Below are 17875 nucleotides of genomic sequence, written 5' to 3' on the forward strand. Positions count from 1 at the left end.
GAAGTATTAGAGCAGAATTTCCCAGGAAAACAGCAATGGAATGGCAAAGAGGTACAGAGAGATACACTAGGTTTAAGATGTATCACCAGTTCAGTACGCTACAGGGCGGGATGGGAATTGAGGTAGGAGATGAGATTGAAAATTTGAGGGATAACTGGTAATTAGAGATAGAAGCAGGAGCTACGGGGACTTCTCTGTTAAGCTTCCTTTGGACCCTCAAGGCCAACTTGGCTAAGAACAGAATTCTGTGGGAGGCAGCAAAGTACAGAAGGACCCGAAGGCATATTTGACATCCTCTTAGTTGGCTCTACAAGGACAGTTCTAATATAGTCTGATAGAATCATGGCTTTATTTTATTTTTAGGGCATATAAATAGTCTTACTCCATCTCTGTGTGTGTGTGTATGTCTTTGTTTTTATGTCTGTCTTCTGGTACAGGTAAAAATACTGTTAAGGAAGTAAGTTGTCACATTTCACTCATAAAAATGGCCAAGTTTTTTAAAGCTCTAGTATATCATAATGATGAGGGTAGGGGAACAGATAATTTCATATGGTACTAAAGCATATGCACACTATGCTAACTTTCCTAGAGAGAAACTGGGTAACATTTACTTAATTCTTTGTGCCCCCATAATTACACTTCATCCAGGGGGAGATACAGTTTATCACAGAGTTACTATGTCAAAAAACAGGAAGTAACTCAGTTTCACTAGTCACTATACTGGGAACCACTATACTGTGGCTGTTTGCTCATGTATAAAATAGCTTATAATAGTACCAACTTCACAGGATTATTAAATCAGTTAAGATATAGAAATTAATTAGAATAGTTTCCTATATGCATAATGTATTAAAACAAGAAATGTTCATGAAAACACCAATGTTTATACACATATGTATTCACATATATATATAATTATTTTTTAAAAGATTATGAATTACTTTTATAAACAGAAAAACATCAGTAATAAAAATGATCATAATCCATTGTAATAAAGATCAGTTCATTTACAAAATGAAACTAAAGTTTTCTCTATTGCAAATTAGAGGCAGTCTTCTTTTATTATGTATTGTTATATAAATATTAGATAAAAATAAGACAAAAGTATAAAAGAAATGCAAAAACAAATTTGACTTAAAGCTTCATTCTTTTAAAATACTGTATGTCAAGTTATCTTTACTTGAGTCAAGGATTCCTTCCTTGATTTAGCTGTCAATAGATGACTTTCATTTTTATGAAACAAGAGTGACATCCAGAGGCCAAGTCAACAGCAACTATATATAATAAACAGCTTCTTGATTATTATTCAGCTCAAAAATCATACTGGACCTTATTAAGATTGCATGTGGGACTCTAACAAGATGAACAAATGCAAACACTTAAGTTTAATGTATAATTTCAAAATGTCATTCAACTAAACTTAGATATGTATATGTGTATGTATATAGTTGAATCTAATTGTTACAGGTATTATGTTATATGAAATTTAAAGCAACAATAGTTTGATTTTATATGCTCAAGGTTTCCCCTAAAATAAATTTAGCAATAATTAATCAGAGAAAGGCAGAAGAAAAAGCTGTATGTTAATAAAATGGTAAAAACATCATACCTTCTATCAAAATTAGACAGTCATTTGAAAGTGGAAGAATACCATTATTTTTCACAAAATGAATAGCTACTTTTCGTCCTCCTTGATCTTTAGTGGTCCAGACCTTCGAATTATATAAGGATGTATTTTGTAGCTTGATATCTGGGGTTTTGCTTGTACCCTCTTGCAAAATCTTATCCAAATCCATCTCATGTGGCACTTCTTGCCTAAAATCATCAACAATGGAATAACACAAAAACAACTGGTATAAGCTTAGAAAGTCAAATTTAACAAATTATCCAATTAAAAGAATGTTTATATGCTTATGAACCATCTACTTATTTTAAAATATTGAGATAATTCACTCTGCAGATTAAAGGACTCATTCAATAGAAAGATATTTGATGACATTTCATGGTTAATTAGATCCATATCATAATTACATTAATAACCACCAATTTCCTTGCCTGGCTCTGTGATACCAAGATTATGTATAATTATTTCTTCACCAAATTGTTCTCTGTAAGGAATGCTAAACCTCCCAGTAGGAACCCTATCTTCACTCCAGCTAAATATTCACTTACCATTTAAGTAATTTCACTTTCATAGGGTACCTATTTTATAGACCAGTATTTATTTTGATTCCTTTTAATCTAGAATATAATTTTTTAAAATCATATGGCAAAATATGATATAGTAGAAATTGCATAATCTGGAATCAAAAGGTCTATCTCCTTTCCTGTTCTGTCACCAATTAAGTGTGTAACTTTAGGTGAAATCTCTTAACCTTACTAAATGTTCTACTTTTTTGTGTTGTCTTTAATATTTATCTAATTTTACAGCTATGATTGGTCTTTGTTGCTGCACATGGGCTTTCTCTAGTTGTGGCGAGTGGGGGCTACTCTTTGTTGGAGTGCGTGGGCTTCTTAGGAGATTCCCTCGTGGCTCACCTGGTAAAGAATCCAGCTGCAATGCGGGAGAATCCACCTGGGTTCGATCCCTGAGTTAGGAAGATCCCCGGGAGAAGGGAACGGATACCCACTCCAGTATTCTGGCCTGCAGAATTCCATGGACTGTTACAGTCCATGGGGTCACAAAGCATTGGACACAACTGAGCAACATTCACTTCACTATGGGCTTCTCACTGAGGTGGCTTCTCCTGCTGAGGAACACAGGCTCTAAGGTGCACAGGCTTCTGTAGTTGTACATGGGCTCAGCAGTTGGGGCTTGTGGGCTCCAGAGTATAGGCTCAGAAGTTGTGGTACACAGGCCTAGCTGCCCTGAGGCATGCGGCTACCTCCCGGGCCAGGGGTCGAACCCGTGTCCCTTGCATTACAAGGCAGATTCTTAACCACTGGACTACCAGGAAAGCCCCAAACCTCTTAACCTTTCCGAAATGTTTTCCTCATCTGAAGCCCATAGATAGAAAACAATCCCTTGTTTTACAGAAGGAGATCTGATGGTTAAAAATCTCCACAAACAGTACTATACTTACATTTCAGAGGGGAAACCATATGTACATTAGTGCAGAGCACACACACAAACAACATGTCCTGATGATGAAGTATATACACGTGTTTGTTACATACATAGAGGGAAGATAGTCAAATTGCATACACAGAGGAAGAGGGATTAAAAATAATTTTCAGAATATGTCTTGAGCCAATAATAAGTACATATATATTCTAATGTCCTATATATTTACTCATTTATATAAAAATTGATGCTTAGCATAAAGATTTTCAGAAACTGAGAAATCCTCAATTATTAACAAAAATTTAAATTATGTTCACTGTATTGTAGTTATTAAGCAGGACAGAAATATTTCCAACAAGGTAACAATTAGGAATTTCAACTAACCAGAAATCTTATCTATTTAAGATTAGTTAATAATGGTTTACTTTCAATATTTTTTTGTTACAAATGAGAAAGTCTGCTTAAATATTTTCATTGTCTGTTACTTGTCTGCAGGTATCAGAGCTACTAAATTGAATTTCAGATCTAAAAATAGCACCTACTTTTTTTACTACTATGAAGAAATATCAAAAGGATTTACCTTTAAGGAATTAGTGTTTTCTCTTAAAAAGATTACCATTCTTTCAAAACACAATAGATTTAAACCATAACTGATTCACTTCCATGACTTAAACTTATACATAAGAAAATATATATACACGAATTTTATGAAATGAAAACTTTGGTTTTATTACAGAAAATACTTACAGTAAATGACACTTAGGACAATAAAGTTTGACAGACTGAAAGAGTTTTCTGGGCTTATATGATCTCAGTTTTGCTCGGATACGATATTGTTGAGGAGTGTTTTGTTTCAAAATAGCACACAGTGGGGTTTTCTCCAAATATTGATGACCTGTAAGTACTATGAAGAATTTTTGGATTAAGTTAGATAAATCTATAAGGATATCAATTTATTCATGACAAGAATCTCCATGAAAAAAATATACAATAAAATCTAAGTTGTATTAACTGTCAACTTTGGTAACATTTTACCACATCATCTCTGTCATTTTCTCTGTCTCTCCATATATATATATGTATATATATAAAACTTACAGATACATGATTCACATATACATATATTCACATATTTATATATATATATGAATCATTTGATAGTAATTTCCAAACATTATACCCCTTTACCCCTAACTACTTCAGTGTGTATTTTACAAGAACATGAAATTTCATTAATATATTATAATGCCATTTTCAACATCAAAACACTTACCAATGATTATCACTGAATCAACAGACGTTCAAATTTCTCCAACTAGCCCCATAACGCTCCTATTTAGCATTTTAATTTCAGGTCCAGGATCTAATCCTGAACTATTTGGAGTCCTTCAGTGTAAAATAGTTCCTAAGCTTTTCTTCGTCTTTCAAGATGTTGATATACTGAGAATTTGAGGCTGTTTATTTGGGTGTGTCTGGTTTTTATCATGATCAGGTATCAATGATGCATTTTTGGTAGGAATACTACCATGTAAGTGATACTTTGCCCTCTCGGAGCATACGAAGAGGCACATGGTGTCAGTGTTTTCACTCCTGGGGATGTGAAACTTTGCTCAGCTCATTAAGGTGGTGTTCAGTAGGTTTCTCCACTATAACCTTATTATTTCCCCCTCCATAATTAATAAGAAAGCATTTGATAAAATATAAATATCCCAATTTCATCAAATGCTTAGAATCCTGCTAGCTTAGGATCCACCAATGATTGGCAACTTAATAAATTATCACTATCATGATTAAAAATGGTGACTTTTTTCCCTAACTTGATTATTTCTTTTATGTTTATCAGCTGCCATTCTATTTGAAATAACAATTTTCTATTAAACCTCATTTATTTGTTTTCGTCTTTCTTTACTCTCCATATGGACTAATAGATTCCTACTTTACTCAAGCAGTACTATCCCATCACTAGTAATTTCAATTTTGACACTTAAATTGTACCAGATTTGACACCTGCCACCATTAACCTGAGGACTTCTCTACTTTATGGCACAATAAGATATTCCAGAATCATCTTACAATTCTCCTTCCCAATTTTGGAATATGTTATTTCTCCAAGAAGCCTTGGTTGGGGATATTATTTATAAACTAAGATCTGAACACTGCTGCTCCTGCTGCCGCTAAGTCACTTCAGTCGTGTCTGACTCTGTGTGACCCCATAGACAGCAGCCCACCAGGCTCCTCCATCCCTGGGATTCTCCAGGCAAGAACACTGGAGTGAGTTGCCATTTCCTTCTCCAATGAATGAAAGTGAAAAGTGAAAGTGAAGTCGCTCAGTCGTGTCCGACTCTTCGCGACCCCATGGACTGCAGCCCACCAGGCTCCTATGTCCATGGGATTTTCCAGGCAAGAGTACTGGAGTGAGGTGCTATTACCTTCTCTGAAGATCTGAAAACTAGGTGTGCTCATTGCTACTGGATGTCATTGCTTCCATTCCCTTTTATCAACAGAGCTGGGGCACATATGCATATATGTTTACACCTATGCCAGTTAGGATGAGGTAGAGGAATAAAAGATAAATATGGGTATGTATGTTTTTGTTCTCATGGATATGCTCTCAATATTAGATAGTGCTAAGTGAAAGTTGCTCAGTTGTGTCTGACTCTCTGCGATCCCCTGGACTATATAGTCTATAGAATTCTCCAGGCCAGAATACTGGAGTGGGTAGCCGTTCCCTTCTCCAGGGGATCTTCCCAACCCAGGGATCGAACCCAGGTCTCCCGCATTGCAGGTGGATTCTTTACCATCTGAGCCACAAGGGAAGCCCAGTGATGAGTTCCTTGATAAATATAAAGACAGACTTCATTATGCTCATTATTGTGTCTCAATTTCAAAGATGAAAATGGTCTTACTTGTAGCTGATAGTTGTTGACATCTTTCAACTTCATATAGTGATACTGATCCAGAGCCTATTTGGAAAAAGGAGAGAATTATATTTTAAAATCCATTAAAAGCTCAATGTGGCAATGAAAACTATAAAACGTTACTGAGAGAAACTGAAGAAAAGCTAAGTCAATGGAGAAATCTGTTTATAGATTCATGTCACTTGTTCATGGAATTGAAAGTTCAATATAGTTAATAACTGATATTCTTCCCAGTTGACTTATAGATTCAATGCAATCTTAATCAAAATTGCATAGGCTTTATTATAGAAACAGACAAGTGGATTTTATCAATTAAGTGAAAATGGCAAGGAATTTAAAATCTAAACATTTTAAATTTCTTGTTTAAAATCTTAAACTAATACTGAACTGTAGATAATGATATTCATTCACTGAAGTATTTAGGAGGTGTACTTACATCTGCAAATTACTTTGAAATGTATCAAAAACTAAAATGAATTGATGGATTAAAAAAGATAAAAGACACAGCACAGAGAGTAAAAGGTTAACTGGAGAAACTGATGGTGGGAATATGAACGCTGACTGAACAACTGTTTCAACTTTTCTATATGTTTGAAAGTTTTTCTTATGTTGAAAAAGTACACTGTGATGGAAATAAGGGATAGGTGGATAAAATAATAAATTTACTAAATTTAATAGGATGACTTGATGAATGCCATAAAATATAATTTTACTTAAACAAAAGAGCAAAAATAGTGATTACAGCAATACATTTTAACAATGCTTTCTAAAATGAAGAATTCAAGACTTAAAAAAGAGTATTCACATTTTGCACTTACATGAGCTTACCACATTCTATTACATATAATAGTATGTTACATTTTTATAATTTATTATATGAAACATCATATACAAACATATGGATTACTTGTTCTTCTTCAACACCACTAATAAATGGCAAAGGCCCATGGTAAGAGAACCTGCATGGACACCTTAAGCTGGCAAACTATAATTTCAAAGAATCTGATTACTTAATATTTGCCATTCTGCATGAAGTGAAACAATGCAAAAGCCTGATTAGTAAACTAATAATAAGAAAATAAGAGAAAAGATGTGCAAAATTGTATTAAAACAGTCTCCTACAAACTGATAAGAAAAAAGATAAAAAGCCCAACCGAAAATCAGGTAAAGAGTAAGAGTAGACAATTCAAAGAAGTAAAATGGGTCGATAAATAGAAGATTTTTTAAGTTTCCAAGTACTCAGGGAAACTAAATATACCTAAAACCTGCCAAACTGAAAAAAGTACACATATTGTTAAAGCAATACCACTGACAGTATAAGGAAGGGGCATGCTATTTGCATTTGAATCCTATGACATTCTGGCGTATAATCTGGTGTCATCTATGAAAATAACATGTGTTTACTCTGTGATCCTTCAACCCCACCTTTATGAGTTTATTTTAGAGAAAAAATAAGCTTGAATGTACAATTGTTCAAGGATGTTTATTAAAACATTATTTGTAAGAGTAAGAAACTGAAAACCACCTATCAAATAGAAAATGGCTGAATTCATTATATTACATTGATGTAAAATATAATGTAGCTATTAAAAGAATGAGTTTGAGTTATATGAATTAGCCCAGAAAGAGGTCTATGATCTATCATTAAAGAAAGCAACCAGTATACTAAGGTCTCACTTTTGTGAAAACTTTAAACAGAGGAAAAAGATATATATGTTCATATAATATTTTTATAAACATGAATGGTTTGAAGAAATCATAGTCAACTGTTACCTTTCCCTCAGCAAGTGGGCATAAAGGCATGAAAAAGCTACCTAGTTTGATAACTGTCCTATGTACTACTTCTGTTATTTGAAAATAATCAGAAAAACATTTTAGGAGAAAAGAGATTTCAAAAAGTATAATTATAAATCATACTGGCTCTAAATGATTGTCAACTGAAGTAAATTGGCCTCATAATGGGTGGTTCAAGTTGTCACAGATTAGGCTAAAATGCTGTCATCAAGGTGCTAGGAAATATGAAGAATTTTAAAGCACATAAAATGAAGAAATAAACATGGACAAAATAACCAATCACCAGCATTTGAATGTCACTGACTTTTCCATCAGTTAATAGTAACAGAGGCTGGGAAAATTATATGATTCCCATTACTCAAAGCCTCAGTTTCCTTTCTGCAAAAGGGAACAATAATAGCAACCTCACAGGAGTATGGTTAGGATTAAATAATGACTGTTAGCACTTATTTGGAGAAGGCAATGGCAACCCACTCCAGTACTCTTGCCTGGAAAATCCCATGGACATAGGAGCCTGGTAGGCTGCAGTCCATGGGGTTGCTAAGAGTCGGGCACGACTGAGCGACTTCACTTTCACTTTTCACTTTCATGCATTGGAGAAGGCAATGGCAACCCACTCCAGTGCTCTTGCCTGGAGAATCCCAGGGACGGAGGAGCCTGGTGGGCTGCCGTCTATGGGGTCGCACAGAGTCGGACATGACTGAAGCGACTTAGCAGCAGCAGCAGCACTTACTTAGTGCCGATCAAGTCACAGATGTTAATTTTAATGATTATTACTGATATACATAGAAAGAGCATAAATATTCATTAAATAGATCACAGAAGGGAAGAAGTTAGGTTGTAGGAAAAAAAAATGTAGGGGATAGAAACATGACATAAATTTTAAAGCTCAGAGTGTACAAGCAAATACTGAGACAAAATGGTAAAAGAAAAATTACTACAGATTGAGTAAATTTTTAAAATTTATATTTGAATAGCCATCTATTCAGGTAGATAATAATATAAATATACTACCAATTATCTGCTAATATTTTATAATTAGGTACTTGAATAACTCAGTACAACTGGGAACTCTTAAGATATGTATGATCAAAAAATACTTGGGCTGTTGGAAGTAAAGCAGCTAGAAACTAACAAACAAATAGTTGACTGGCAATGAATACAGACTTTAACAAGTATATATATTTTTGTTGTTATTGTTGATGTTTAGTCACTAAAGTTGTGTGGGACTCTTCGCCACCTCATGGGCTACAGCCCGCCAGGCTCCTCAGCTCAGTTCAGTAGTTCAGTCATGTCAAACTCTTTGTGACCCCATGGACTGCAGCACACTAGGCTTCCCTGTCCATCATCAACTCCTGGAGCTTGCTCAAACTCATGTTCATTAAGTCAGTGATGCCATCCAACCACCTCATCCTCTGTCATCCCCTTCTTCTGCCTTCAATCTTTCCCAGCATCAGGGTCTTTTCCAGTGAGTCAGTTCTTTGCATCAGGTGGCCAAAGTATTGGAGCTTCAGCTTCAGCACCAGTCCTCCAATGAATATTCAGGACTGATTTCTTTTAGGATTTACTGGTTTGATCTCCTTGCTGTCCAAGGGACTCTCAGGAATTTTTCCAACACCACAGTTCAAAAGTATCAGTTCTTCAGCACTCAGAGTTCTTTATGGTCCAACTCTCACATCTATACCTGGCTACTGGTAAAACCATAGCCTTGACCAGATGAACAATTGTCAGCAAAGTAATCTCTATGCTTTTTAATATGCTGTCTAGGTTGGTCGTCTCTTCATGGCATCTGGTCCAATCACTTCATGGCAAATACATGGGGAAACAGTGGACACAGTGACAGACTTTATTTTTTGGGGCTCCAAAATCACTGCAGATGGTGACTGCAGCCATGAAATTAAAAGACGCTTGCTCCTTGGAAGGAAAGTTATGACCAACCTAGACAGCATATTAAAAAGCAGAGACATTACTTTGCTAATAAATGTTCATCTAGTCAAAGCTATGGTTTTTCCAGTAGTTACGTATGGATATGAGAGTTGGACTATAAAGAAAGCTGAGCGCAGAAGAACTGATGCTTTTGAACTGTGGTATTGGAGAAGACTCTTGAGAGTCCCTTGGATTGCAAGGAGATCAAACCAGTTCATCCTAAAGGAAATGAGTCCTGAATATTCATTGATGGGACTGATGCTGAAGCTGAAACTCCAATACTTTGGCCACCTGATGCGAAGAACTGACTCATTTGAAAAGACCCTGATGCTGGGAAAGATTGAGGGCAGGAGAAGAAGGGGACGACAGAGGATGAGATGGTTGGATGGCATCACCAACTCTATGGACATGAGTTTAAGCAAACTCCAGGAGTTGGTGATGGACAGGGAAGCCTGGTGTGCTGAAATCCATGGGGTCACAAAGAGTTGGACACGACTGAGCGACTGAACGGCACTATACTGAGGTTGGTCATAGCTTTTCTTCCAAGGAGCAAGCATCTTTTAATTTCATGACTGCAGTCACCATCTGCAGTGATTTTGGAGCCCAAGAAAATAAAGTCTGTCATTGTTTCTCCAGTTTCCTCATCTATTTGACATGAAGTGATGGGACTGGATACCATGATCTTCATTTACTGAATGTTGAGTTTTAAGACAGCTTTTTCATTTTCCTCTTTCACTTTCATCAAGAGGCTCTTAAGATTTTCTTCACTTTCTGCCATAAGGGTGGTGTCATCTGCATATCTGAGGTTACTGATATTTCTCCCGGCAATCTTGATTCCAGCTTGTGCTTCATTCAGCCTGGCATTTAGCATGATGTACTCTGCATATAAGTTAAATAAGCAGGGTGACAATATACAGCCTTGATGTACTTCTTTCCCAATTTGGAACCATTCTGTTGTTCCATGTCCAGTTCTAACTGTTGCTCCTTGACATGCGTATAGATTTCTCAGGAGGCAGGTCAGGTGGTCTCGAATTCCTATCTCTTTAAGAATTTGTTTATGTAGTATCACTACATAAAAACCAAGCAGACGTGATGGAGTTCCAGCTGAGCTATTTCAAATCCCAAAAGATGATGCTGTTAAAATGCTACACTCAATATGCCAGCATATCTGGAAAACTCAGCAGTGGCCACAGGACTAGAAAAGGTCAGTTTTCATTACAATCCCACTAGGCTCCTTTGTCCATTCTTTCAGGCAAGAATACTGGAGTGGGTTGCCATTTCCTTCTCCAGGGGGTCTTCCTGACCCGAGAATTAAACCCATGTCTCCTGCATTTCCTGTATTGGCAGGTGGATTCTTTACCACTAAGTCACCTGTGAAGCCCAATAGGTATATACACATACACATAAATGTATATACACAAATACTGCTGCTGCTGCTAACTCGCTTCAGTCGTGTCCGACTCTGTGTGACCCCATACACTGCAGCCCACCAGGCTCCCCCATCCCTGGGATTGTCTAGGCAAGAATACTGGAGTGGGTTGCCATTTCCTTCTCCAATGCATGAAAGTGAAAAGTCAAAGTGAAGTCGCTCAGTCGTGTCCGACTCTTAGCGACCTCATGGACTGCAGCCTACCAGGCTCCTCCATCCATGGGATTTTCCAGGCACTAATATAACCCAAATCAAGTATTCCTTACCATTCCAATTTGAAAATGTAACTACATAATTAATTAAGGGAGGAGTAATGTTTTTTTTTTGTATTAGGACACATAAAGGTTTAGCATGTTTCTTAATAATGAATATCAATTTAACAAAAAAAAGGAGATAGGGAGATATTAAAAAAGATAATTTATGTTGATGTAGTTATTTTACTTAACAGAAACTAAACTGGCAGCATCAAAAATCACCCTTAGTTATTAGGGATATGGAATTAACAGATATATACCACTATATATAAAAACTGGTAAATAACCAGAATTTACTGTATAGCACAGGGAACTATATTCAATATCTTGTTAATAACCTATAATGGAAAAGAATCTAAAGCTGTACCCCGAAGCTAACACAATATTATAAGTCAACTACAGTTAGATAATTTATTAAAAAACTGTCCTTACTTGAAATGTTTGAAAAGCTGTCCTCTTGCTCTGATTGACACACACCACCAAAACTCTGGTTGGGGGGCAAATCTGCAGATTCTAAAATCCTATAGTTGAAAGAATACAACTTTTAATTGCATAAAGCACAGTCAAACAACAGTCAGTTTACCCACAGAAACCAAGAGCTTAGTGAAATTGCATGAAAATTCTGTGTGCGTTTTTGTGTGTGTACACATTCTTCAGTAGGTCAATAGCTTTCATCAGATTATCAGGGTGTTCCAAGAGACTCTAAAATTTAAAAAACCCAAGTCTAGAAAGATACAAGTGAAAAATGGGATCATGAAATATTACAAATAAGCCGGGTATATAATGCATGTCATTCTAAGTCAGAACAATCTCACTCTAGACTCAAGCAATGAAATATTATATGGCTATATTCTGCAATCTAAGAAATAAAGTAGGAAAACTGATATAAGGTTATTAAAATAGCTAATTTCATTGATGTTAAAGTCATCTTGATTTCAATATGTTAAAACTTAGAAAATAGTTATGTCATTTCAATTTACTGAACAGGATGTTTCCTGTATCTCTTTGAAAATATGCAGAAGACTTTTTATTTCCCCAGAGTATAGGTCAAAGAGTTTCTACACACAATGACTAACAGGAATACTTCCTGGAAAATGGAAGTACAAGTATAGCAGGATTTAAGGTACTACTCACTTTCTGGGCACACCTGAAAGTTTTAAAAATATGACCCCATGAAATAATTCTGCTACCTATTTTCTTAGGTATACACACTTTAGGAAGGCAGTATTTTTTCCATGGAGGACCAAGTATGTTTGGCATTCTAGGTATATATATATCTCCAGTTTTCCAAACTTTAGCTAAGCTCCAGTTTCCACTGTTTGTTTCCAAACTTAGAGAAGGTGGAAAATGGTAGAACGTAAAGTGCGAAGAGCAAAGGTAAGAAAGAATATAAGTAAATGTTGGAAAACTAAAGACTATAAACTCAGCTCTGCTACTGTTTAGCTATTTGAACCGACAATCACTTGATTTGTTTCATTTGGTTTAGCTATTTTAAAAAAAATGGATAATGGCACAGAAGCCTCTGAGACTCATTAGATTCCCTCTCCTCACCTCAGAACTACATTATCTTAGAAATCAGCTTAATTAATACCTTATTTACAATTTCTAGATAGGTATATAATACGCTTACTTTTTCAGCTGATCCACATCGGAGTTATTTTCAGGCAAGACTCTGATTCCCCGACCATAACTTGTGCCTCCATGAAGGTGAAACTCTAGGGCTAAAGATGTTGCCAGGTTCTCTGAACTGACTGACTGAAGTTTGGTATGGAGGCTATAAATTCTAAGGAAGCTTCCAACCTAAAAGCAGATGGTTTATTATTTAGAAAATGTATAAAATTAAAAAAAAACTCTGATACAATATTTAATAACTAATATGGGGTACAGACCAATAACCAGGGGTATTGACCCATCAGAAAGGGAACTGGTATGCCACACTGATGTATATTCAATATTGGCCCCAAGGACACCATATTGAAACCAAAATATGTGTATGCACATATGGACACCTTATCTTTGACGAAGGAGGCAAGAATATACAATGGAGAAAAGACAATCTCTTTAACAAGTGGTGCTGGGAAAACTGGTCAACCACTTGTAAAAGAATGAAACTAGATCACTTTCTAACACCGCACACAAAAATAAACTCAAAATGGATTAAAGATCTAAATGTAAGACCAGAAACTATAAAACTCCTAGAGGAGAACATAGGCAAAACATTCTCCGACATAAATCACAGCAGGATCCTCTATGGCCCACCTCCCAGAATTCTGGAAATAAAAGCAAAAATAAACAAATGGGATCTAATTAAAATTAAAAGCTTCTGCACAACAAAGGAAACTATAAGCAAGGTGAAAAGACAGCCTTCTGAATGGGAGAAAATAATAGCAAATGAAGCAACTGACAAACAACTAATCTCAAAAATATACAAGCAACTTATCCAGCTCAATTCCAGAAAAATAAACTACCCAATCAAAAAATGGGCCAAAGAACTAAATAGACATTTCTCTAAAGAAGACATACGGATGGCTAACAAACACATGAAAAGATGCTCAACATCACTCATTATTAGAGAAATGCAAATCAAAACCACAATGAGGTACCACTTCACACCAGTCAGAATGGCTGCGATCCAAAAATCTGCAAGCAATAAATGCTGGAGAGGGTGTGGAGAAAAGGGAACCCTCCTACACTGTTGGTGGGAATGCAAACTAGTACAGCCACTATGGAGAACAGTGTGGAGATTCCTTAAAAAATTGCAAACAGAACTACCTTATGACCCAGCAATCCCACTGCTGGGCATACACACCGAGGAAACCAGAATTGAAAGAGACACATGTACCCCAATGTTCATCGCAGCACTGTTTATAACAGCCAGGACATGGAAACAACCTAGATGTCCATCAGCAGATGAATGGATAAGAAAGCTGTGGTACATATACACAATGGAGTATTACTCAGCCGTTAAAAAGAATACATTTGAATCAGTTCTGATGAGATGGATGAAACTGGAGCTGATTATACAGAGTGAAGTAAGCCAAAAAGAAAAACACCAATACAGTATACTAACACATATATATGGAATTTAGAAAGATGGCAATGACGACCCTGTATGCAAGACAGGAAAAAAGACACAGCTGTGTATAATGGACTTTTGGACTCAGAGGGAGAGGGAGAGGGTGGGATGATTTGGGAGAATGGCATTGAAACATGTATACTATCATGTAAGAATCGAATCGCCAGTCTATGTCCGATGCAGGATACAGAATGCTTGGGGCTGGTGCACGGGGATGACCCAGAGGGATGTTGTGGGGAGGGAGGTGGGAGGGGGGTTCATGTTTGAGATCACATGTATACCCATGGTGGATTCATGTCAATGTATGGCAAAACCAATACAGTATTGTAAGGTAAAATAAAGTAAAAATAAAAATTAAAAAAAAACAACAACGACAAAATGTGTGTATGTATACATACATATGCATGTATAGATACGTATGTATGCAGTTTTTCAAATCTAAAGGCACATTTTCATTTTGGGGATATTAAGACATGAAATACAATTAAGTCTTAGCTTTAGTAAAATATAGTAGCTTAGAAACCTATTATCTAAATCAAATCCAAGCCCCCTATTTGATTAGGGTTGTTGAAAATAATCTGCTTTAGCTATTTAAGGTATCACTGATAGCTGGCTCACTCAGTTGTGTCTGACTCTTTGCTACTCCATGGGCTGCAGCCCACCATGCTCATCTGTCCATGTGATTCTCTAGGCAAGAATTATGGAGTGAGCTGCCATTTCCTACTCCAGAGAATCTTCTTAACCAGGGATCAAATTCATGTCTCCTGCATTGCCAGGTGGATTCTTTATCATTATGCCCACTGGGAAGCCCAACTTCAGGTAACATTTAATTAAATATGACCACTAAAACACTCCCATTATGAGACTACTAGAATATTTTAAAATGCGTTATTATATCAAAATAATAAACTTCCTCTATTCCACAAGAATTCACCTGCCAGTTCAAGAGATGCAAGAGACATGGGTTCAGTTCCTGGGCTGGGAAGATCTCCTGGAGGAGGAAATGGGAACCCACTCCAGTGTTCTTGCCTGGGAAACCCCATGGACAGAGGAGCCTGGCGGGCTACAGTCCATGGGGTCTCAAAGAGTCTGATACAACTGAACAACTTTGAATGTAGCACACATTCCACAAGATTGATGGAAAGAAAACATCTGTAAAAACAATTTCTGTCAGGACACCATAATGTGAAACACATTCTGTGAGTTCAAATGTAGAATTAAACCAAATATATTTTTGAACTAAATGTCCTATTGTTAATTTTAGATGTTGTGCCAAACTTATTCTTAAAAATTTAACTCAGATGACCATTATAAGTCAGCAAAAACAAGACCGGAAGCTGACTGTGGCTCAGATCATGAACTCCTTATTGCCAAATTCAGACTTAAATTGAAGAAAGTGGGGAAAACCACTAGACCATTCAGGTATGACCTAAATCAAATCCCTTATGACTATGCAGTGGTAGTGAGAAACAGATTCAAAGGATTAGATCTGATAGAGTGCCTGAAGAACTATGGATGGAGGTTCGTGACACTGTACAAGAGGCAGTGATCAAGACCATCCCCAATAAAAAGAAAGGCAAAAAGGCAAAATGGTTGTCTGAGGAAGCCTTACAAATAGCTGAGAAAATAAGAGACGCAGAAGGCAAAGGAGAAAAGGAAAGATATAGCCATCTGAATGCAGAGTTCCAAAGAATAGCAAGGAGAGATAAGAATGCCCTCCTCGGTGATCAATGCAAAGAAATAGAGGAAAATAATAGAATGGGAAAGACTATAGATCTCTTCAAGAAAATTAGAGATACCAAGGGAACATTTCATGTAAAGATGGACTCAATAAAGGACAGAAATGGTAGAGACCTAACAGAAGCAGAAGATATTAAGAAGAGGTGGCAAGAATACACAGAAGAACTATACAAAAAGGATCTTCATGACACAGATAATCATGATGGTGTGATCACTGGACTAGATCCAGACAACCTGAAATGTGAAGTCAAGTGAGCCTTAGAAAGCATCACTACAAACAAAACTAGTGGAAGTGATGGAATTCCAGTTGAGCTATTTCAAATCCTGAAAGATGATGGTGTGAAAGTGCTGCATTCAATATGCCAGCAAATTTGGAAAACTCAGCAGTGGCCACAGGGCTGGAAAAGGTCAGTTTTCATTCTAATCCCAAAGGAAGGCAATGCCAAAGAATGCCCAAATTACTGAACAATTGCACTCATCTCACACACTAGCAAAGTAATGCTCAAAATTCTCCAAGCCATGCTTCAACAGTATGCAAACTGTGAACTTCCAGACGTTCAAGCTGGATTTATAAAAGGCAGAGGAATCAGAGATCAAATTGCCAACAACCGCTGGATCATGGAAAAAGCAAGAGAATTCCAGAAAAACATCTACTGCTTTATTAATTATGCCAAAGCCTTTGACTGTGTGGATCACAATAAACTGTGGAAAATTCTGAAAGAGACGGGAATATCAGACCACCCGACCTGCCTCCTGAGAAATCTGTATGTATGTCAAGAAGCAACAGTTAGAATTGGCCATAGAACAGACTGGTTCCAAATAGGGAAAGGAGTCCTTCAAGACTGCATCTTGTCACCCTGCTTATTTAACTTATATGTAGAGTACTACATGCAAAATGCTGGATTGGATGAAGCAGAAACTGAAATGAAGATTGCTGGGAGAAATATCAATAACCTCAGATATGCAGATGATACCCTTATGGCAGAAAGCGAAGAAGAAGTTAAGAGCCTCTTGATGAAAGTGAAAGAGGATGGTGAAAAAGCTGGCTTAAAACTCAACATTCAGAAAACAAAGATCACGGCACCCAGTCCCATCACTTCATGGGCAAATAGATGGGAAACAATGGAAACAGTGACAGACTTTATTATTTGGGGCTCCAAAATCACTGCAGATGGTGACTGCAGCCATGAAATTAAAAGACGCTTGCTCTTTGTAAGAAAAGCTAGACCAACCTAGACAGCATATTAAAAGGCAGAGACATTACTTTGCTAATAAAGGTCCATTTAGTCAAAGCTATGGTTTTTCCAGTAGTCATGTATGGATGTGAGAGCTGGACTAAAAGAAAACTGAATGCTGAAGAACGGATGCTTTTGAACTGTGGTGTGGAGAAGACTCTTGAGAGTCCCTTGGACTGCTAGGAGATCAAACCAGTCCATCCTAAAGGAAATGAGTCCTGAATATTCATTGGAAGGACTGATGCTCTAGCTGAAGCTACAGTACTTTGGCCATCTGATGCCAAGAACTGACTCTTAAGACCCTGATGCTGGGAAAGATTGAAGGCAGGAGGAAAAGGAGACGACAGAGGATGAGATGGTTGGATGGCATCACCGATTCTATGGACATGAGTTTGATCCAGCTCCGGGAGTTCCTTATGGACAAGGAACTCTGGCATGC

The 17875-nt window shown here is 36.8% G+C and overlaps 1 protein-coding gene across 3 annotated transcripts in view; it reads right to left on the minus strand.

The window, feature by feature from the left end:
• POT1 (protection of telomeres 1) overlaps positions 1-17875 on the minus strand; it is a 94886-nt gene that overhangs the window by 14611 nt on the left and 62400 nt on the right. For all 3 annotated transcript variants that reach the window (XM_068972911.1, XM_068972909.1, XM_068972910.1), the window contains 5 exons: positions 13016-13185; positions 11818-11906; positions 5971-6027; positions 3812-3968; positions 1610-1815 (listed from right to left, as the gene is read on the minus strand). In XM_068972911.1, the coding sequence (XP_068829012.1) occupies positions 1610-1815; positions 3812-3968; positions 5971-6027; positions 11818-11906; positions 13016-13185 (679 nt within the window). The remainder of the gene's footprint in view (positions 1-1609; positions 1816-3811; positions 3969-5970; positions 6028-11817; positions 11907-13015; positions 13186-17875) is intronic.

The sequence above is a fragment of the Capricornis sumatraensis genome, chromosome 5, assembly GCF_032405125.1.
Source record: "Capricornis sumatraensis isolate serow.1 chromosome 5, serow.2, whole genome shotgun sequence".
Taxonomy (NCBI): Eukaryota; Metazoa; Chordata; class Mammalia; order Artiodactyla; family Bovidae; genus Capricornis; species Capricornis sumatraensis.